Source organism: Strix uralensis, chromosome 8 (genome assembly GCF_047716275.1).
Source record: "Strix uralensis isolate ZFMK-TIS-50842 chromosome 8, bStrUra1, whole genome shotgun sequence".
NCBI classification, from domain to species: Eukaryota; Metazoa; Chordata; class Aves; order Strigiformes; family Strigidae; genus Strix; species Strix uralensis.
Genome location: NC_133979.1, coordinates 27,987,055 through 28,010,215, shown reverse-complemented (window position 1 = coordinate 28,010,215; position 23,161 = coordinate 27,987,055). Strand labels below are relative to the sequence as shown.

General features: G+C 39.3%; 1 protein-coding gene across 4 annotated transcripts in view; it reads left to right on the top strand.

Moving 5' to 3' along the window:
* The window catches only part of MTA1 (metastasis associated 1), an 86,865-nt gene that overhangs the window by 45,130 nt on the left and 18,574 nt on the right, over positions 1–23,161 (top strand). For 3 of the 4 annotated variants that reach the window (XM_074876809.1, XM_074876810.1, XM_074876807.1), the window contains exons 11-17: positions 7,292–7,350; positions 14,432–14,547; positions 15,395–15,546; positions 17,198–17,387; positions 17,759–17,848; positions 19,677–19,829; positions 20,897–20,932. In XM_074876809.1, coding sequence (XP_074732910.1) covers positions 7,292–7,350; positions 14,432–14,547; positions 15,395–15,546; positions 17,198–17,387; positions 17,759–17,848; positions 19,677–19,829; positions 20,897–20,932 — 796 coding nt within the window. Of the gene's footprint in view, positions 1–7,291; positions 7,351–14,431; positions 14,548–15,394; positions 15,547–17,197; positions 17,388–17,758; positions 17,849–19,676; positions 19,830–20,896; positions 20,933–23,161 lie in introns of those variants that run through there. The other variant, XM_074876811.1, reaches the window with a different exon arrangement.

Genomic DNA, 23,161 nt, shown 5'->3' with positions numbered 1-23,161 from the left:
AGGCACCTATTTGAAGTATTAGGAGAAGTGGAGTTATAAAAATGTCCTTAACTTGCCTTAACTTGCTTCATTGAAAATTCAGCTTGAAATAAAGACTAGGTGCCTGAGGCATTGACCAATATTTGGCATGTGCTATATTTGGGCTCCTTGGTCTGTAGTGTGATTTTTACCATTTTCTCTCTGGAACACTGTTTAAATCACAGAGGGATCCTCAGGACAAATGAGAACTCTTTTTGGTTTTTTGCATCAATTCTGTATTACTTTTAAAATTAACTGCATCCTCATTCCAATACTTCCCCAGGTTCATTCTTTGATTGAAACTTTTCCTTCTGTTAAGGAAATGGGTGGTAGGAAAGTGGGATGGTGATGGAAGCTGACATGGTGAGGGGAAAAAAGGTGCTGGAGAAATGCGATCATGGTCTTTTCTTCCCCATTGAACTGTGTGTGTCGTTGATATAGTGAGTTCTGCTTTACTGTCTGACTAGAGCTGTTCAGGAGACAATAGCTGAGTGTACTCAGTCTGTCCTATGCTCAATATTTTCACTGAGAGGAATCCATTTATCTTCTTCCCTGCATCTTTTATCTCACCTCACTTCTTTTAGTGATAAAAATCCATCTAGTAATATGGTAGGTATCAGAAAAAGTGAGGAAAGTTATTTTATCAGTCAGTGAAAACTAGAATCTTAGGCTGTTACATGAAAATGTCACCCCTGTGCAGTCAGAACAGCAAACAATAGTAGGGAGTCTTGGGAAAAATTAAACCAAAAAGAGTCTCTATACTGTTCAGAAAGTCCACAATACGTTTGCAATGGTGAAGTTCTATTTCTGCCCATCTTGAGGTATGTAACAACGATGGTGGTGGTGGGAATAAGGGGTAGGGAGCAGTTTCTTTGGTGTTCATTCTTGGATAACCGTAGGAGGCAGATCGGATTAGTGTCCTGGGTGTTCGCTTCCAGGCCTATGTGCTGGGAAGGCAAAACAACTGAAGAAACTGCCTTGATTAGGAAGTGGTTAAATTCTTTTGCTTTTTCAACTTTCTTCAACTTTCTTATTACAAAATTGCAGAGGGGATAGTTGTATGAGAGGCTTTATTTGTTCTTGCAGCAATTAAAAAACCCAACAAATCTACAGTTTCTTGTACTTTTTGCTATATTCCTCTGCAGTGGGTTTTCTGTCATGGTTATACTGTACCTTATATGTGCTGCCCAGCAGTGTACCAGGGAGTGGGATTTGGGGAAAACTTCCAATTAGAGGCTCTACACTTGGGAGACAGCATGAGTATAAGCCAAACAGGTAGAAATTGCAGTACAGAGATATCACATCAATTAAGTCTGAACTGAGCTGAAGACCTCATCTCAAATTCCCAGCTTGTACAAGCAAATAATACTATTAAACATTTATAAAAAGCCTGGGAGAGCTATCTATATATAACCACAAAGAAAGCATAGGAAGTTGTAGTTGAAATAATGGTGTATTACATTTATATTTTACTTGATGTGTGCAGTCTTTGGCAAAGCACATCCCTTGCCACTTTATCCATCTGTTTCTTCATAGTGTTTTGTCTGTGTAGATTCTTTCCTTAGTCTAATACCACAAAATGTTTCTGGGACTAATAATTTTTGTACATAAGATATTGAAAATGTGCTAAGGATGTGAAAAGTATGTATTCCGGATGATTAAATTATATTCCAAGGTGCTATGCTATTGTCTTTAAAAAGAAATATTGATAACTTGCTCATTCTTGTAGAATCTTTGGCTGAATGAACATAAAAACGTCCATTTAAACTGTCTTATTTCTGCGAGTTACACAACATAGTAATGAAGTTTTTTGTCATCAGCCAATTGCCTGTTTTGATGAAAAACAGTTAGTTGGGAACAGTTTACATCCTTCTGTATTTCCTTTGAGTTTTTCTTGGAGCGAAAAAGCACTGTCATAATCCTGAAGCAGAATCCATCTGTTTCTTGCCATTGGGGAAGCTAAATTTTGAGTTGACTTCAAGAGAAGACCCTTTCTCAGAACTGAACAATAAGCTTATACTTATGCTTGGTATACCTAAGATCGAAAGGCAACTGTGAGTAGGATACTGTGATTGAGATAGATGCAGATTGACTTGTTTTGAAGCGTGCACTTGGATGTCTTACCAGTAATTTTTATTTGGCTTCAGCTATGCCATGCTTTTGAAGGTTACCAGCATAATGAGGAGTTCAATCATTTCACGAGAAGGACTGACCCTTCAAGAACAGAACTGCTAGAAGGAGTAATTCTACTGAAATGTCAACACACGATTTGTGGTCTGATGTAGGCTCCTAAATGTCTGTCCAAAGTGATCCCAAGAGTTGTCCCGTCAAAGACACCCTTTCAGAGTCGTCCTGAAGAAAACGAGCAAGATGCATTCCAAATTCAGTATCCCGGGTCTCCTTTGAATGCATCTTTTTCTTGAGACAGATTTCCTGTGTCAGTTCACAAGACCATGTATTTCTGATTCAGAAAGATTTAAAATGGCATCCGCTGAGTAACTGCTGCTTGGTGACTTCCCCCAGTGACTTGAAAACTCTCTTTAAGAGTTGATGTGATGTTTGTGTGTGCCTATGTTTTCACTCAAAGTAAAGGTTGAGTTCTTACATAGTTGTGAATTCCAGGGTGATTTTTTTTTTTTAAAGATCTTTGAATGCTTCTACTGTTTTCCATATCATGGAAACTTCATAACACTTTCCAACTGTTGAGATGCAGTTGAGAAGAGTTCGGGACATGGCAATGGCAGGTGACTGTTTGAATTAGTCATATGCTTTCTGAGAGTTGAAGGCTTTAATTTACTTTTTGCATTTTTATCTGTGCTTGAGGAGCATGTAACTTCAAAAGGAAGATCAAATATTATGAATTTCTACTGTTCTGTTTCTTATGTGGAAGTGCCATTAGAAAAGTGTAGGAGGAATAGACAATCAGTTTGAAAGTATGCATAGTGTTGAGAAGATACTGGAGAAAGTGGAAGTGCCCTTATATTCGACTACATAAGGTAGGGAGCTTAAAGGAGGGAGCTCTGGGTAAATCTTGATGTGGATAGAAAACATCTTTTTTTAAGGGAAGCAAGCCTTCTTTGTAACTAGCCAAGAGCTGTGAGTGACATCTTAATGTACTAGCCTTCATAAAGTACTGTGTACTAGCAAAGTAGAAATAACGTAAAAAAAAATATTTTCCTGCATACGTAGGATGTTTTATCCCCAAACACCTCCTATTAAGCCTACAGCAGCATGGAACTAGGCAGTTTTGGCAAATGACAAAGACTGTAGGTCCCATACATCATTGCCAAGATGTGTGGCTGGAGCACAGGCAGCTGGAAGCGCTTCTCCCAAATGCATCATGGACTAATACCTTTTCTGTGCCATCTCCCCTGCCTCCCAGCAGCACTTGTATACTCAGAGTTTTGAAAAAGATTAAACAGTGTGAGAGTTCTCCTCTAAATCCAGAAAATGCAATTTATCTTCTCTATCATCAACTAATAAAGGCTTAATATTTGAGGATGTTTGAGGTGTCCCTGTGCTGTCTACCAACCCAACTCTTGCGTTGTGGACCTTAAAATATCCCCAGTGTTCCTGGTTTTCTTCTGTTACTTCCTCTTTATAAATGTTCATTCTTTAGAAAATGACTACAACACTTTCTCTGATACATCATGTATTATAAAACTCTTTCAAGCTCAGTGGATAGAATGAAAGATGTCAAATCTAGGGAGAGGATATATAAAGGGCAGACGTTTGCACCAACTGGAATGTACAGTGCTTAGTATTTTAATCCCTTAGTCCCTGTGGGATAGACAAGTTGGTAATATCTCCCTTTTATAGATGGGGAAAATATGATAAAGTAAATAAGAGGATATATTTAAGATGTGCATAGATAAATAACTCAAAAGACCAAAGATTTCATTTAGGCCAAACTACAAGAAAAAGTTACAAATGTTCGGGGTTTTTTTTTTTGTGGATGAGGACATTCATAACTACATCAGACAACATTAAGAATTTATAGCATAAATATGCTTCAGACACAAGTCAGTTAATAGGTGGCAAAGGACCTAGCAAAGCACTTTCTCTGTGAAGGGATTATTCTGAAATTCTGGATGGCTACATATCAGGCACCTTTCTTTTTTGCTTTCTGGTATCGGTCACTGTCAGAAAATAGGAAACTCATCATATCTGGTCTATTGATTGTCCACAGCCTCAAGTACTTAGTGCAAAACCAACTTCTTCGTATCCAGTATGTTGTGGTACCTTCTGAAAACCTTGTTTTCCTGGTATACTAGTTTGTAATAAAGGTGTATGCTGTCTGTTGTGCTCTGTGCTGATCCCCAGGCAGCTAGCTGTAGGAGAAGAGGGTATTGCTAGGTCCAGGTGACTTACAACAGTTGTTAGCTCAGAGCTCACACCATAGTCATCAGTCACAAAGAAAATCTGTGGTGTGACGTTAATATTCATCCCCAGTTTACTAAAATGTTGCTTAATACCCTAAGTTAATCATGTTTCCAAGACAAATGACTTTACATTGTGGATTGTAGAGTATCGCAGCTGCTGGTAATGCATTGTGCTTGCATGAAGTTTTTTTCCATTCATAGATTTCCAAAACTGTGATAATGACTCTAGATAGTCCCCTTGGGAGTTTTTGTCAAGAAAACGGCAGCCTTTTTTCCCCCACAATCTAGACATCTAGTGGAAATTTAAAACAAAACAGAACAAAAACAAACAACAAATGATTCTCTACCAGTGGAAATTCCCTGAATTTCCTCCTTAAGTCTCAAGGAAATACGATTCTTGCACAAAGTTCATCAAGCAGTATTTTAAGCTATTTATCAGTATCTGATGTTGGACTTCCTTATAATTCCTGGGGAGAGTATGAGTTCTGTGGCTGTTCGTCTGCTGACATAGCTGCTTGTGGTAGTCTGTGCCTGGGGAAAGAAGACCAGTTTTTCAGTCTAGGCTGTGAGTGGAACAGCCTTCAGTTCATGAGCAGAAACACCCCTGAGAATGTGCATTTTGTTGAAGGATTTTTTTTTTTTTTGGGGGGTGGGGGGTGGGGGGGTAGTGTCTCTCTGGAGGGTAGGGGGTGTTTCTCATGCTGTTGGAGAACCATTGTCAGCACTTTTTGTGGTCCATCATTGGATGCTTTGGTTTCTTACATAAAAAGACTTGGGCAGGGTGGTTTGAAAATGTTCAACTTTGAGTTTATGGTTTGTATTCAGAGGGAGAAGCTCTTTATTTCGATCACCAACTGCCAGTACAATGTGTATTATTGATTCCTCCAAGTCTGTGGGATTGATAAGGATTGTCTCCACGAAGTCTTTATTTGGATTTTCTTGATGACATTTTTCAGGTAGCTGTCCTTGTTGTAGACAAGATTTAACAGAAGCAATCTGGGAAACTTGACTACACCAGCAGAGAGAAGTCAGCTTTTGGGTGCAGCTCTGAAGGTGTACTCGCAGTCTCTGGATAACGTTCAGAAGTTCTGTTTTCTTAGTCCTTTTTCTCTTGTCTGACAACTTCATTCTTTGATTTCTAAGATAGGTGGACTTTTATTTGCAGGAAAAGGCAAGAGAGGAATTCTTTAGGAGTCTAGAGAGCTTTGGTGAAGAACTGTCAGGCTGTCCAATGGAAAACTCTTGCTTGAGACTGTCCCTCTGATCAAAGCAAGCTTTATGCTTACAGGAAACTTTCACTTAATTGTCTTTATGTGTGTCCCTGTAAAAAGGATTTTGATGTCCAGTTTCTCAGTGACACACTCTTCAATTTTATTACATTTTCTGGTGTTTCCTGTGTCTATGAAGATACTGACCTTAGCTTTACAACTATTTTCCTCGACTGTGCCTTGAGGCTGCTGCATAGAAAATGTTAAGCTAATCTGTTCATCTAGAATATCACCATGCTGCTGGTTTGTCTGGAAAACATTGTTGTGGCTTTATGCAGACAGCTGTTACCAGCATGGATGTTGGCATGGGCCCAGCTTTGAGCAGGAGCTTGGACTAGAGGCTTCCAGAGGTTTCACCCGAAATTAATTTAGTTTGTGTAATAAAGAGGAAACTTGAACTTCAGAATGCCCCTTCTACTTTTTAAATGGTGTGAAGGTTTGAGTTACAAAAAGGAATTCTTGGCCAGTTAGTAAAGCTCATGGTAACTACCTACTTCTGCCATGTTCTTGTGGGCTATCAGCAAGTTCACAGCTATAGCTGAAACAAAAAACAAGAAACAGGAGCACTTGTGTTCTGGGGGAAATTATTCTATACATCCCATTGAAAGGACCCTGTAATCCATTTACTCCAGAAATGTGACAGAAGTTAATGGATGGTTTTAGTGAAGTAGGGCCACGTAAAGAGACAGATAGTATCTACTTCTAAACATGCATGCCCATGCTCTGAAAGTCTGCTTCTTCAATGTGTTTTCCCTTAAGCACATCTCTGTTGGGTATCTTAATATCTCCTGGCAATGGTGTTTTTCATTAGGGGTTTGTTGTTTGCTCTTGTTAGTTTCTCCCCTTTTTATCCCCCTTGATGTTCTTTGCTACCTGTCCTCTGAGATTCACCCATGTACCTGGGGTTTCTTTCCTTTTTGTCTCAAAGGGGGATAAACGTGTAGTGCGTGCATACCTAGAGCTGCTCACCTTTAGAATGTGCAAATGGTTGCCCGTGGCTGATGTTTAGTCAGAAGTGGTGACATACCATAGTTAAAAAATCTTTCGGGTAATTCTGCATCAGTTTTAAGTTGAGCTCTTGGCCTTTTTAACTTTTAAAAGATCTCCAGTGTCACTCAGTCTTCAAAAGTGAAGACTATCCACAAAGAAGTCTTCGTTCAAACTCTTTGAATTGGTTCAGCTGTTGAGGAAATATGATGGAGAGGAGGGTGCATTACTATACCTGTTATTGTCCAGTTGGTGAATATTATGATGGAGAACAAACACAGACTGATATGTCAGATCTTCCTCTGCAGGAATAAAAAGAAGGATTGTGGGAGGAACAATGCATGAATTTGTATTGAAGTGAATGAGAATGAAAAGTTTGTCCTTAGAAATAGTAGATTGTCATCTCTCTGGCTTTTTTGAAAAGCTATGTATGTAGTCATTTGATGCCCACAGTTGGTTTCGGTGGATATTTTCCTGTTGGAAGAGGATTTTGTGGTAGCTGCTCAGTGAAAGAAAAACTTCATCATTTGTTAAAAAGCCCTGAAGTTTTTACCAGTATATTACTTGGCTCCCAGATGAAATAGCCCATATTTTCTTTTCATTCTAACTCTTTTCTTTTTTCTTTTCTTTTTAAAGAAACGATTGAAAGCAGCAGAAGCAGAAAGCAAGCTAAAACAAGTGTATATACCCAACTAGTAAGTATATTTCTGTATTGTTTTGTTTTCTATTTCATTGTAGAGGGTTTGGTGTAGCAGTTTTCATGGCCTGCCAATATTATGTATTTGCTTTAATTACATAATGAGAGGCATAGTTGAACAAAGATGTCGGAGAACTATTAAATTAGGTTACCAATATAACAAACCTTCTGCTGATGCTTGAATTCCTTTGTATTTTAGCTGTGTTAATGCTAACCACCCTGATGCTAATAAACAGCTGGGAGCCCTGTGGAAGAAAACACGATAGCTTTAGTAGTTCAAAGCTGGCTAGAACAAAGCAGCACTCCTCCCAGTATGCTTACGCTGCTGCTTATGAGTGTGTAAAAGACAAAGCTGTTCCCACACTCTGACCTTCCACTTCTGCAATACAGGGTATTTCCTCCATGAGCAGTGGAGGACTTTCCCTTTGGGGCTTTCCTGGTTAGGATGCTGTGCTGTCATCTTGCTCATTTCCTTCATCCAGTATAATGTTCCCATCCTGAAGCGACCATTACTTATGTCTTCTAATTTTTATTTTTATATGGACTGGGAGTTGGGGATTTGGTATCAGGTCAGCACAGTTGTGAACAAAAGGGTAGCTAATTAACTACTCAGTAATATGTGGTTTATTAATTTTTGTCATCAGTGGATCGCCAGTGTGTGATTGTTTCCCAATGTCATTTAGAGATATATATATATAAAAATTTATATATAGAACTATATTAAAATTAGTATATAATGATATATAATATGTGTATATGTATTAAAAAATACTTAGTAAAATGTGTTTCTTCTCTTGCATTTCTTCCACATAACCCAGTCGACAGTTGTTATAGTGTGGAACTTTGAATCTCCCCCGTCCTTTCTCTTTTCAACTTCCACTTCCCATGTGTATTATTCCCAAATAACTCTTTTACTCTTTTATGCTATCTCCTTTCAAATACTTATGAACTTCTACAATGTGTTCTGTTACTTAAGGCAAAATTAAGTTTTACATGTTTAGCTTGAAAGACAGTCCCTTATTTCTTGTGAAAATAGAGGATCCCTGATTTCTTTTTTGCTCTGAAATATGTAGATATCTCTCAGGTGAATTTACTAAAAATTAGGTGTAATATTCAGAGTAAAACCAAATAGATTTCTTGTGCAATTTTTAACAGTACTACTTTTTGTGGATGGTGTTACTCTGCAGGGGGACACTGGACATAAAATTAAACAGGAATTCACAATGTGATAAGCTTGTAAAGCAAAAGCCAATGTAATTTACACTGGATGCAAAAGGATATTGGAGACGAGAGAGCCTGGTAGTCTTGCTGTTGCTCTTGGATTATAATGTATGTAGGCTGTGCTTTGTATTTGAAAGGTTATGGTTCTCATTTGATAATGGCTGTCTGGAGTGGGATCTTATCCCTCAACACTATCTCAGCAAGATAATTCTTGTTGCTATCTAGAGAATATAATCAAATCAGCAACGTACCTCTCTACTTCAGGAAAAGACTTCTGTCTCTACCCATGTGGTTGCTATTTTTATCTCTGGCTTTGATTTCCAGTCACAGTTGAATTTTGGGTTATACCTTAACTTACATATTGTTTAATTGATAAAACGGGTGTCAAATTTTCCTCCTCCTTCAATACCCTTTCATGTGTATCAGGAAAAGTAGCAATTGTGTATGTGACTTACTTAGTCCCGCATGAATGCTTCTGCTACTTTTTTGCTATTAATACCACCAAATGTGGCAACAATTAAGTATTCTAAGATTTTTGGATTATTTCTACTCAAGTTTCAGTACAAGGTCTGGCACACAGGGAATGTATTGCATCTACATTATCTTGTGACCTAGAAGAAGATTATGTTCTTGGCTTGTAATAGCAATACACAGTGTAGGGATCTAAATATCAATGTTATTGATTTGTCCTTATCATGTTACTGAGCCCATTCCTGTTTCAAGGCTTGAACCATAATGATCCACTTGTCACCTCAAAAATAAATTACTTGATGTAGACTGTCACAAGACCTACGCAGAAGTGTATCAGCTGATTGAGTGAAACCTATTCTAACAATAACTGATGTAAAATTGTTTGCAAAGAGAGACCCTGGAGGATATCAATCTCAAACAGTTTTATCTTTTTTTTTTTTTTTTCTTTTGTCTCTGGCTGTCTTCCACTGATAGGACTCTCGTTTGTTGCTGTGATGTTAATAGGAAAATCTAGGAAGAGGGGAGGACAATAATAAGAAAAACAATAGAAGCAGTCTTCAAAGGTTATTTTTCATGTCTCATACATATTATACAGTGAAAAATAACAGCTCTATGTGAAGCTTTAGAGTTGATTTTTTTTTTTTAACTTGAGACTGTGCCCCAAATTTATAATGTGGGTAACTGAAGCATGCAGAGTCATACAGGTAATTGATTTGAGGTTCTCAAGTCCTAAACCAACATCCTAGATATTGGAAAAACATTTCTGTCCTAGATATTGGACAAACATTTCTGTGCTCCTTCCGAGAACAACCCTGGTTTTGGGACGAATGTCTGTAGTTCATGTGACTGAACCAATGTTTGTATGCATCCCTTAGGTTGAAAAGCACTAACCTGCTTTCCTGGTGAAAGGAAAAGGTGTAAAATCAGTTGAATTCTGCATTCAGGAAATACTGAAAAAAAAAATTTAATTGTTTTCTGTAGCAATTGCTCTGTCAGTGGGAGGCAGCAGCAGAAGCCTGAATATACAAAGAGATTCCATGTTCTTACACACTTCATTCTGCCATCCACCAGTGGGAATGCAGGGCTGAGAGACCTTTCTTGTTGCAGATGTAGTCTCAGTCTCTTTCTTCTTCTAGTGTGTACCCAAACATACTCTTCAGGCTGTTGTGGAAGTTGTGTTCTGGTTTTACTTGTCTTATGGGCATCATATGTACTAGTTACTTGCTTCTTTTTGATGACGGTGTGGTTGTGTAGCTGGGATTTTTTGGAATTAGGACATCTGCAAATCACAAAGGCTGAGACATAAAATTTTGTGTAACTTTTCTGTCTTTTGCTTAGATCTAAGTGGTAAGAACAGAAAGGGAAGAATGAAGTGCTCCATACAATCCCCAGTCTCCAAAATGTATTGATGTAAAATGTAAATTTTAAATTTACATCTGTAAATGTAAATTAATATAGTCTACTTACAGTATTTTATCTGAGAATCTCAAAGCACCTTTAAAGCTGTAAACGCTGCCTTGCAAACACTTGTAAAGTAACGAAAATATTATTCTCTCTACCCTGCCTCTTTTTTTAAGTGAATAGGGAAACTAGAGGAATAGGTCAAAGCTTTGGATGACTGCAAGGGGGAACTGCTTAACCAGCTGAAGATAATTCCTTTGTCTGTCTGTTTCTTGGTTGTCCTCTGCCTGAGGAGCAAGACTTTTCCTTCCCTGCTTAATTGTGCAGAGGTCCATTGCAGCATGGAAAACTTAAAGGTGTAACACTGTTCATTCTGTTGTAGCTGTGCTAGTTAAAATGGCGATCTTCAGCATTTTGTTGGAGAAGGCTTCTCATTTTCAAAAACCTGTTCTTAGAAGTGGGTATTTACAGTAGCCTGGGGAGTTCTGATGAGAGCTCACCTCTCTGTTGTCTTTATAAGGAAACCAGACACTTGCATTAGATGCCTAGAGGTAGATGTCATAAATGGTCCTTACGAAGTATTAAAAATTGTTCTTAATTCTGAGGCTTTATTTCTTAATTGTTCTGCTGCATCTAGCACCACTATGATTTTTTCAATAACAGGATACATTCACCGATGGTGTTAAGTTTACAGGTATCTTTAACAACTAAAATTTTATCATTGTGCTGTGGGTCAAATGCTAGCCAGTCATATAGTGATTTCGGTGTTCTGCGTGGCTCAGGTTTATCTTCAGGTTGGGTTTTTTTGCCCAAGGGCTTCAGTCCATGATGACTGACTTCCAGTGCCTTCTTTCTGCACGTGCTTTATCAGCTTAAACTTTTCAGTTGAGTTTGATCTCCTGCAGAATACAGCTCAGAGAGCTGCACTTCATGATCGCTGTTTTAGCATAACTGACTGCTCCAGTGCAATTGAAACCCATTGAAAAGACTTCTGTTCTTGATGTAAGAACTGGAAATGATGGCTTACCACACCATCAGTATTCTCACTACCTTATTTGCATCTTTCACTTCAGCTTCATTAATTGCTTAATGATTCATCCAGTTATTCATCTAATTCTCTTGTTAATAGCTGTAGCAGGCTTTGGTGATATCAAACAAGTTTAATTAACATATCATCAACAGTTAGGAGCTTTTTGCTTCTCATATGATGAAAACATTAGCTGCCTAAATTTTATTGTTACTGCCCCAGTGAAACTTGACCTTAGCTCTGGAGCAGCACACTTTCTGGTGCTTGTTGCAGCTACATAAATTGTACTGTTCCAGAATCCTGAAGTGAAGTTATTGCCTCAACTACAGCGTGACAGTGTTGTGATTAGTGTGATTTGGTGATCAGCTCTCGCCCCTGCATCCCTTTCACTTGTGTCTGAAATACAAGTTTGGTAAGAGGACAGTGGAGTCCAGCCATCGCCCTCCTTTCTGGACGTGATCTTAGTACTTTGGATGTGCGTGCCGCTGCATGCAGTCTTGTTCTTAACTGTTTACAACCAGACACATCAGGGCTTTCTGGCATGCTGCTCAAAAAAACCCCCACCTTTTTGTGTGCTTTGATGATGGAGTTTGACTCCTTTACTGCCTTTTTCGGAGGATAAACCTATGTATATAAGGGAAGCAACATGTGTGATGCTGAGCTGTAAGACCCGGAGTGGAGGCTTAGTTTTGTTCAGTCTTTTGCTCTGTCTGTTGAGCAACATGCTTGTAACAGTGTGCATCTGTGAGGACTGTTTGTTTTATAGCATCTTGGTAATGTTTGCACATGGACTTTGCTAGTGAATCATTGGCAAAAGTTCTTTTGCAGCAGGTTACTATAGTGACATCCCAGAGCAAAATGCTGGGTAGCATGAATGTACCTCCTTTCAACTTTCCCTTTGTTAAATGTGTCTGCAGATCTGCTGCCATCTGTGGTGTCAGAACTTCGTGCTGTTCTGATAAACACGCTGACACACTTTAATCCTTGTAAGAGCCGGGCAGATTAATAAGCAAAAGGAGAAGAAAACCTAATCAGGCTTGTTAATCTAAATGGCTTTATTTTTTTTCTCTTCTCTGCTTCTTTTGGGTTGTGTATGGGCTGTTTAGCGTGCTGAAGGAACAAACTATTTACAGTATTTCAGTGCTGCTTAGCCTCCTAGCCTTTCTCTTCTGCAGGAAGGCCCTGAATTTACAGCGAGGAAGCACCATCAGAATGCTATCTGAAGTTTTTCTTGGACTGGCAAACACTCTCTTATCTCTTCATGCAATGTGTGTGTGGTCCTTGTGTAGATCATTCACAGCAAAACCTATTTTGTCTCTATAGAAATGGGGCTTTACCAAGCTCTGTATCTAGTGCCTGATCAGACATTTTCAAATGAGGAGAAGGATGACCTTCTGGTTTCCAGGGCAGTGTAAGCTTTTCAGTGGCATTTGGGTTTGTTTTCTTCTGAATTTCTTCAGTTTTCTTCAGAATTCAGTCACTTGGAAGTCCTTTGCTTTCAAGGGTCATTGCTGAGAACATGAAACCTAATATTGATGCCCCATTAGGAAGAAATTAATTTGGCCATATTCCCACAATGCTGTTTTTGCAGCCCTAGCCAGAGTGATAAGTAATAAAAAGTCTGGGTCCCTGAAATCAGTGTGACTCCTGTGTCAGTGTGCAACTGATATGTAAGAAAACGCATTTTCAGAAAGCTGTTTTGTAAAGCCTATTTTAAGATATTTCTGCTTGAATAAGTGGATTCCAAATCATGAGTTTATTAGTTGGAAATAAAAGGAATATGCCAACTCCTCAGTCTTAAGGTAAGAGAACATGGGTGAAACGTAATTGGCACAAGTCTACCTGCTTTTTGTTGCTTCTGTAAGCTGAGCTCCTAACAGCACCTTGGAGTCTCTGCATGTTTTATAAGCTCCCAGTGTATTCTTCTTCTCTGAAAATTCTTGTGTGACTTCTCCCATCTTCCTCCATGCCCCAGAAGTCCTGTCCCTGCAATATTGATTCTCTGTCCTTCCTGTTCCCTCCCATGCCAAGGATTTTTTGATGAATGCCTCATTTTTCCCCTCGGACACCTCTTCCTCTGCAGAGATTTTGTACTATTTCAGACTGCTCTCTATGCCAAGGTTTTGTTTGACCTTCCATTCTGAGGTCCTGCCAGTAGCTTCCCCCCCCCTGTTCCCCGAGTCAACATTTCCAAGAGTATAGGGATGAGCTGAGGTGACTCAGATGTCGTTATATTAGAATGTATTAGTGACAGCCATCAATGCATTTCTTGCTCTACAAATGTTAGGCTTTCAGACTTTTTCCATTTAGTACAAATCTAAATGCTTTCTATTAGAAGCACAGACCATAGTTAAAGACTTGTCAGAAGGCTCATATTCATGAAAATCTCTGTATATATGCTATGTCCAAAGATTCTGTTCAATGTGTTGGGTGTGCTTGTGCAAATTGTGGCTACATGGTGCAAACCTTTGCAGTAACACAATGTGGAAATACTTGTGACTGCAGTCTAGGGTTATATTTTCCTGAGTAAGACAGGGGTTGCCCTTTCTCTTCCTACCTCTTCTGCTCCATCCCCTAGCCTTCTTGTTGGAGGTTTAAGTAACATATCCTTTATGTTGAGGACTTAGAGAGATCTGTAGGTGAGATCTTTTTGTCACCTAGATTAGAATATCTGGGATAGTGAGGAAGATACCTGGCCTCACTGGTTTGTTTTTCAATGGGTTTGCACTCTGGAAAATGGCACCTAACAGCTGTTATTTTTATTATTGGTGTTACTTAAATATTATTGGAGACCGTATGTTCATGGAAGTAAGATTTCTGGTAAGTACAGCTTGTTCTGGAAGCCACAAGATGAACGAAATTTAAATCTTCAAACATTTTGGGCCATACTTTTGAAAGTCAAGTAGGAAATTGCATGCCTCAATTAATGTTTGTCCTCCTTTTTGCTTTGTGTTTTAAGTAACAAGCCAAACCCCAACCAGATCAATGTAAATAATGTCAAACCAGGAGTGGTAAATGGTACTGGAGTACAGGCACAGAACACGGGAGCAGGACGGGCCTGTGAAAGCTGTTATAGTAAGTGACGTGCCAGTACGGCAGTTGTGCAGAGAGAGTGTGAGTGCTGTGATGCAAACAGTAAAGTAAAAGCTGTGTTGTGGTGGGAGGTGGGAGAGAAAGCTTTGGAAGGGTGGAGGGACAGAATTTGACATAGCAGCATTTAAGCAGAGGTGGTTTTTTAGTTACTGGTGTTACATTTGTAAATACAATTACGAAATACTAAAGGGGGAGTTAGTAAATGTCCTATGTAATTGCAGGTAGTTATTGAGCAAAGACTTAAATCACCAAGATGTGAATTGGACAATTTTTTCATAATTTTTTAGTAGATTTCAAAATATGTGATATCATTATATTTGGTCTGTTGGCTGGTATTAATATACTGAGTTCTAATGATTGTGCTCCTTTGTGGGAGCCTTTAGAGATGCTGGAATGTAGGACTGAATGAGAAGTTAAGTCACAAATTTTGTACATTCTTCAGTCGTAAAATTAATGTAGGGGGAGTTCCTGAGGACAATCTTCCCTCTCTCCCATGCTCTGCAGAAATTGTTGTCTACCAGTCTTAGAAAATGAGAACTTTCAGTTTCATTGACAGAAAATTGTCCCATCCTACTAGTTATTTTTTTCTGTTCATGTTTTAAAAGGGGTTTATATTTGTAATTAATTCTGCTGAAATCACAAGTACATTTAACAGTGATGTGATGACATTGAAGCCATCATCAGTTTTTAAGGTCTGTTTGAGCTTTGCACTGTCTTTGTGTGGGTTTTCTTTGTGATGGTTTTCTTTTGTGATGGTTCTAAAGAGAATAAGCTCTGAAAAGTGATCCTGTTTAAGGATATATATAATTTCCACCTTTGTTATCTCTAGCCACACAGTCTTACCAGTGGTATTCTTGGGGTCCCCCTAACATGCAGTGTCGTCTCTGTGCATCCTGTTGGACCTACTGGAAGAAATACGGTGGCTTGAAAATGCCAACACGGTTAGATGGGGAGAGGCCAGGACCAAACCGCAATAATTTGGTAGGTATCTGCAAAGCAGACTGCTTGGTGCTCTTGCCTGGAAAGCTAGTGCCATGATATCTAACTAGTTGTTCGCTGTTCTTAAATATTTAACAAGAAGAAGAATGCCTTCAGCCTTCATTGTTGTCCTTGGGTTTGGTATTTCATGTCTTGCTAAAGTTGGCAGGTTAACTTCGGCTCTGAGTAATTTGTTGCCAAGTACTGCGCTGAGAAAAAAAAAATCATTTGTTTAGCAAACTAGCCATCAAATGCATGGGATAACTTAATGAAGATGGAGAAAAATGAAATGCCAGCCAGTGTTTCTGGTATTCAGTTTCCATGATTTTTGCTGTAGGGGGAAGAGGACTTTTTTTTTTTTTATCATAAAAGAATTCATTATTTCCCGAAACCTGTTCCGTTTCCCAAGGCACATTCAAAATTAGATACCCCAAATAGCTAGTGGCGTTTTAGAGAGATCCCTTATCTTGTTTTTGTACTTCATCCTATTTTTTTTAGTTAATCCTCCTTCCTTTTGGATAGGTTTGAGTAAGCACTGTATCAGCTGCTTCTGTTTATTTTTTCCTCTTTTATTTAAAAACCAAAATACTCAGAATTTTTCTGTATTTGGTGGAAGTTCAATCTGGAAGCATCATACCTTGAGCTGATTGGAAAAAGTGGCTGCATCACATGGACAGAAGGGTAGTGCACACTGAACTTTGGTCTTAGATTAATGTCTTTCTCTTAGTGTTTGCTATCATTCCCTTCCTATTTTATTTCTTTTGTTTAACCTCTGTCCTTTCCAGGCTTCTCTTTGCCCTCTGAAGCTATCTAATTGCTGAGATAACTGCCAGGTTTTATCAGCCTTATACCTTTTGTTTGTTAATTAAAAAGTATGCAAGTAGTCAGAAAGGGGAAAGCCTTGTTCTCCCCAAACTGAAATCTCCTCCTGTTTTCCAACCGTGGGCAGGTCTGAGATGATCAGATACTACTTTCATTATTTTATTGGTTCACTTGGTTGCTTTTCATGAAGAAGATACTGCTTTGGCTCTCTGTAGTCAATAAATGTCTTTCAATAGTATTCTTTATTACATGCAGTGAATATTTGACAACTATGTAAATGCATTCAGAGTAAGATTTAAAACATATATTCTTGCAACTTTGAGACAAAAGCATTCTTGCATGCTGTAAGTTTGTTTTGGGAAGTGAGTTTGTGATGTATATTTTAGCCATACAGCTACTTTCTGATTTTTCTTTCCCTTTTACAAGTGATTTGTTGTAAGAAGTTTGCGTTGTATATCTAAGCACCCAAAGTCTGTTGACTCCATATGAGCACTAAATTACGTGATAGGATCAGGTGGCTTCTCCAGTTCTGGCTTTTGGACCTCTGCTTTAAAATTTGGGCAACACAGAAATATATACTTCCCTGTGAAGAGAAAGTATTTACCTTTGTTTTATCTTTTGAGATATTTTGGAATAAAATTCTAAATGTTCATGGGTAGGATTTGGGAAATGGGGAATAGCTGGGCTGAAATATTCTCATTTGTAACACTGTTTCTGTTCTTATGTCTGTGAATCAGTAGTTGAAAGTGATTTTATATTCTATCTCTTCTTTAACTCTATACTTTCTAATAATTATTTTTTAGAAACCCTATTTATTTTTCTTTCTTTTTAGAGTCCTCATGGTGTGCCAGTACGAAACAGTGGGAGTCCCAAGTTTGCTATGAAGACACGACAAGCTTTCTATCTCCATACAACAAAACTGACAAGAATTGCCAGACGTTTATGTCGAGATATCTTGCGCCCTTGGCATGCTGCAAGACACCCCTATCTGCCTATTAACAGCGCAGCAATCAAAGCAGAATGTGAGTGGTGATGCAGCTGGGACCTCCTTGCAAAGGAGCCCATTGAGATTCCTTTCCTACAAAGTTTGAGCTGCAGCTTCTTGAGATGCTCTCTTGCATGGTTGCACAAAATCTAGCTATACTTGTAGAGTGTTCTAACTGATTGTAGGCCAAATAACTTTGAAAATTCATGAGTTGTTTGTTTTAAAATATTAATGCTTGCTATTATATTTAGCATCCTCCTGCATTTGTGTCCTATTGCCAAGACATGCTTGCAACCTGTAAAATTTCTTTTAATTGGAAAGCTTTTTCAGGACACTTGAGTTATTAATTTAGTTTTGCTATAATATCTAAATATCTTTACCCTCTAATTATTTTTCTTTGTTTTGCAGGCACAGCACGTTTACCTGAGGCATCAGAAAACCCACTGCTATTAAAGCAAGTGGTTCGAAAGCCTTTAGAAGCAGTACTCCGGTATTTAGGTATTAAAGAAAACAAACACCACCAAACACAAAAAACCTCAACCAAACAAAAAGCCGTACTGGCTATTTCTGCTAACCATTTCTTTTTCCATTTGGTTCTGGATTTAGATGCTGGTTCTGGATTGAAAAACAAAACATGAAAACCTTCCCATGCACTTGTCTGTTTTCCCTTTCCTGCTTAATTTGACAGACCGAGTGGCTCAGCAGTCCACTCTGGGCTCACAGAGCTCTGTCAGAAACTTTTTCAAGAGAAGGGAGGGGGATGTGTTTGCTGTGGCTTCCCATGTATACGGAGACAAGTTACCATCTGCTAATGGAGGCACAAGCGTAATGTTTTGGGAACAATTGGTCAGTCCACTGTTGCAATTTTTGGGCTGTCTGGAGGCAGTTCCTAGAGTTGGATCCTCCAAGAAGCCTCTTGGGTTTAGGACAGCACTGTGTCCCACAGCTTGTGAATCAGTTGCTGGCCATTCTATGCTGGAGCTGGACAAGGAAGACTATACTTCCGTTCTTTCCTTTCTTCTTATTTTGGGCGTTTTTTTGTTATGGTTTTCTTGAGGACTTGGGCCTCATCAGCTGATTGATTATGGAGGAGTACCAAGTAGCTCTTTTCTAGGACCTTGGTGTAAGTTTTAGGTGCTGGAAGCATCTAAAGTGATGCTACATGACATGCCAGCTCTGACTACAGATGCATGCAAAATCAGTTTCCCTAGTGTTGCCAGTTGCTAGAGATACCCTGAAGACATGTCTCAGGTTATTACAGCCATCTAACGTGAGTCTAACCACAGAAAGCTAGCTTGGACAGTGGTACTTTGAAGGCTTCCAGATTAACAAGGAAATTGATTGCCTTTTTACTCTGATAAGGAACACTGGAGTTGATTTTATGTTTCTTTGAACATTTTTGTTGATGAAATATTGTAAGGCTCAGGGTTTATTAAATATTTACTGCTTCTCTGTTGAGTGTTGTACTTCTACTGTGTACTAATGAGATACACAGATGGAGAAACCTTTGGATACGCATAGTGCAACCAGAGAAAGCCAATAAAGGGAGAAGTTTTGCTGCTGGATAAAATCCTGCTTTTAATAGTTGTACAGAATGTAGCGGTAGATTCTGAGATTTAGCTCTGTGTCAGGGTCTCCATTTGACTGCTGAGCTGGGAGAAGGGAGTGAAGGAAATGGAGGGAGGCTGATAGACTGGCAAGAAGGTATTTTTGGAGGTGTTGTGCTCAGTGTGCTTTAAGTTTTATGTTACTCGGCTCTTTGGGTGTGAGAAAAACTCATTTGCTGTTGCTTGTAACTTTCTCACAATCTTTTCAGTTGAACACTGTGTGCTTGATCTCAGCCTTGGCCAAAAGTTTGAATTCAGACTCCCTGTGTTCTTTATGGTGGTGCTTTGAATCTTCACTCGTTTGGCCAGTTTAGAAATTGTATTTTTTACAAACCTTGCCAAACTGGCAAAGCTGTAACTGTAAAGAGTTTAGGGGTGTTGCATGACTGCTCAAAGATGGCTTTTAATATAGAGCACCCCCAAAATCATTCTAAATTGTTGGAGAATAGTGTTTTGGAAATAAATACAACATGCTTTTGTTAGCAGCTTTTATTTTAGTATAATATTACGACATTGGTTTTAACATCTTCAGTAGAGGTGTATTCGTAAATATACTTAAAATGCTTTATATAAATAGCAATCTCCAGTCAAAATTATTGACTGAGACAGTTTGTATGTAAGGGGAGGTATAGTCACCTTAGAAGTTTGCAGGTTGTTTTCAGATTTATAATTCCAGTATCTTCACTAATAAAAAACCCCACCTTGCTGTTTTACAACAGAGTCTCATCCATGTCCTCCGAAACCAGATCCTGCAAAGAGCTTGTCCAGTTCTCTCAACAATCTGACTCCTGCTAAGTTTACACCTGTCATAAATAATGGGTCCCCAACTATCCTGGGAAAAAGAAGTTATGAACAACACAATGGAATGGATGGTAAGTATTTTTCTGCAAAATGTATATTGTCTCTATAGGCTTTTTCTTCTGTCCTTTTATTGATACAAGGAGATTATTTGAAACTATAGTCCTTTATATAAATTTCAGGTTTCTTATTCTTGAGGGAGGCTTATTTTTCCCTTTTGTAAAAGTCACTTGTCCCATTTCTCCTTCTGGGTGACACGCACCATGTGTACTGCCTGGGTGGTGCATGCATATAAAGCTGCTGTGCTAGTGGAACTCTGTCTAGCTTGACCAACCTTGCAAATGGGATAGTGAAGGAGAAACTTCCCTTCAATTTTTAAATGAGTAGTATGAAGAAAACCTTAATAGCTTTTTCCAGTGATGTTTCCTTTTTCTTTTGAGGTTTATAGCTTTTTAACCTGTAGGTAGTAGCTGTGCAGTTCCCAGGTGGCTTTGTAACATGCGGATCACCTGGCTTTCAGCAAAGCTACTAGAGACTGCATGCCATTGAGAAAGGCAGGCTGCTGCTTAGCTGAGGGAGGCAGACGAGCCAGATCTGGCGTGACATAAACCTGCTCCTGCCTTGTGCAGAACCAGAGCATTTGATTTTGTTGGCCCTGTCACTGAGCACCTCTGTGCAGTGGAGTTTGGACTTTATCTCCTCAAGAATAAAAGGCAAGGGGAAGGTGTTTGAAGTGGGAGATAGATGCAGGATGTTCCTGGCACGGACTCCAGGGCTCTGTTCTGAAGAGTTGCTCTTGCCTGAGAGTGTCGAGGAAGAGAAAGTGCAGTCATTTTCTCAAATGAGGATAAAAGGGTCTGTTCGAATGGTCTTAACAGGAGTGAGAACATGGAGGGTAGCTGTCCTTAACAGGAGAAAGGAACAGCTGGTTTAACGGTGACTCTGAGCAGGGAGGGAGATACAGAGAATCCTCTCATTTTTTACCTTTAATTTTAACTTTATATGTGGCTTATCTGAAATATAATTGCAAACATTTAATATCTTATTGTTTGTGTTTTAACATTAAGAACTTTTTAAACTGCTGCTGTTCAGGTTGCTGATGTGATGTTTTTCTCTTTTCTGTTCACTTGTGCTCTGTCAGGCAACATGAAGAAGCGCCTGTTGATGCCTAGCAGGGGTAAGACCTTGAAGCTGCGCTCAGCTTATGCTAGGAGAGTGATTTTTTTAGTTTCATCTGCTGGCTTGTCTGTGCTTTGTGGCTAATGAGTCTGTGTGCACCTTCTGTGTAATGTCTAAGTGTTCCTTGGGTAACCATTTCCACCCATGGTTATGCTGCTCACCTTCCAGGCTTTTCACATGCAGACGACAAGTTGTACAACTGTACTGAAGACATGAAGTGCTATGTTCACAATTGATTACTAATTCCTAAAGTTGACAGAACAGTTTTCTAGCAGTTTTGTGAAACTGCTGAGAGCTGTGATGGTTGGTTTGAAACTAGGTGTTGTTTCACTGTTTGACTTTTAAGAAATCAAAGGTTCATGCGTCCTGAACTATTTTAAATACACTTCAACCAAAAGAAACAGAAGACAGTATGCTCATTGAGTCCCAAGTTCAAGCCTCTGTATTTTCCACTGTGAGTGGACAGTCTCACTGGTGAGAGACTGTCTGCAGGTTCTCTACTTGCAGTAGAAATGGTTTTCGAAATTTCCAGAGGTTAAAAATTAATCTGACTATCTGACTACTGAATAGACCTCAGAAGCTTTAGTTTGTGATAATGCAGGAAACATACATATGATGTCACTTAACCAAGTTCAACAGAACAGACAAATTTTGAATAGTTAGGATATACAGATGTCATCGTCAGGCAGGCAAACCTGAAAACTTAAGTTGATGTGTTAATGGCTGACACTGCATGCCCTGATGTTAAGCTTTGTGTTTAATGGCTGAGGCAGTGGATGACTGTTATCAATATTTACATGCATGCATGTATAAGTGCATGTGGAAAATAGAATGAGGACAGTGATCATTCTACTGTCTTGCTCTCTTTGGGAATTTATACCTTGATATTGCGTTGCTGAGTTTTTAATGTGCTTTTTAACTTTTTTGTTTCGGGAGGAATAACAAAACCCTGCTACCTTGGTCAGTTTGGCTCCCTCGGAAGCCTTGTCCACTAATGAGGGATGTAGATGCGGAGTAGCTCACTGAATTTCCACAGCTCCTAGTGACTATCTGCTTATGGGCATGCCTGCTGCTCCCTGCTAAATGTCCTCCTCAGCAAGGGGACTGCTGAGTCACTCAGCAAATGACACACTTCTGAAGCTCTGAGGTGTTATGGCCCAAAGGAAAGAACTAAAAGAAGAACTGATCCTTCCGTCAGGAAGGTGCTCTCTGCTTAGAGCACCAGACTTGTTAACCTGAGACCATTGACTTACAGGAAATGGAGGATACTTTAGTGTTTTAAAATGTCTGTCTGCTAGTAAGTATATTTGATTAGATACATTTCAGTCATAACTGTTGCTGGAGCAGTTTGCAAAAAGAAGATTTTGGTGAAGTACCTATTCAGGCTTCTCAGAATACGTGTTTCTCTGAATCATATGTGTGTAGTTGTGCAGGGGCTGGCTCTCACCAAAGCGCCTGCTGCTTTACCTGCTCAGTCTGTTCTCAGCCAGCCACTGAAATACTTGGAGTAGTATTTGTTCCTGTAACTCCTAGGTAGCAGAGTACGATTCAGTCCCAGAATCTGTCTGTCTGCTGGGGTAGTGAGTGTTAACTGGATAGTTCTGTGAGTGGTTCAGCTTAAACTTGTTGGTTGAGATTTATTTGTGAATGAAAGATGTTTGCCACGCTGCAGTTTGAACATCTGGAATATTTTCTGACCCTGGGTTGCTGGAAGCTTTGCCAAGACAGAGAGGGAAGGAAACCACCTGCAAGGAGACAAAGTTTAAAGAACTTGGAACAGGGAAACAGATGGTGGAAGTTCAGTGGATCTATTTTTGTCCTGGAGCCAGTTTGTGTGCCAGTGACACTTAGCACTGGTTCCCAGTTGCCTTACATGTGAGTTGTAAGCTTTGCTCGCTCTGGGCACAGCTAACGCCTGTTTCCTGTGCCATGCCAGAATTGGGAACATAGTGTTGAGACTTCTTCTTGCCTCTGGATGGAGTCATGCAGGCTTACTAGTTTGGGGGGGGGCTGCTGATGGGAAGGGAGAGGAGGAGGTGAGAGAAGAGGAAGAGCACAAGTTGGAACCGTTGTGAAGAAGGGGTGAATGGCAATGAGAGTGGTGAAGCCTTGTGACCAGAATATAGGAGCCAGTGAGTTTAGTATGAAAGGACTGAAACCAACCCATCTATCCAGAATGACTGATTTTTGGATTATAACTGACGTAAAACAGAAGAAAAAGATTACT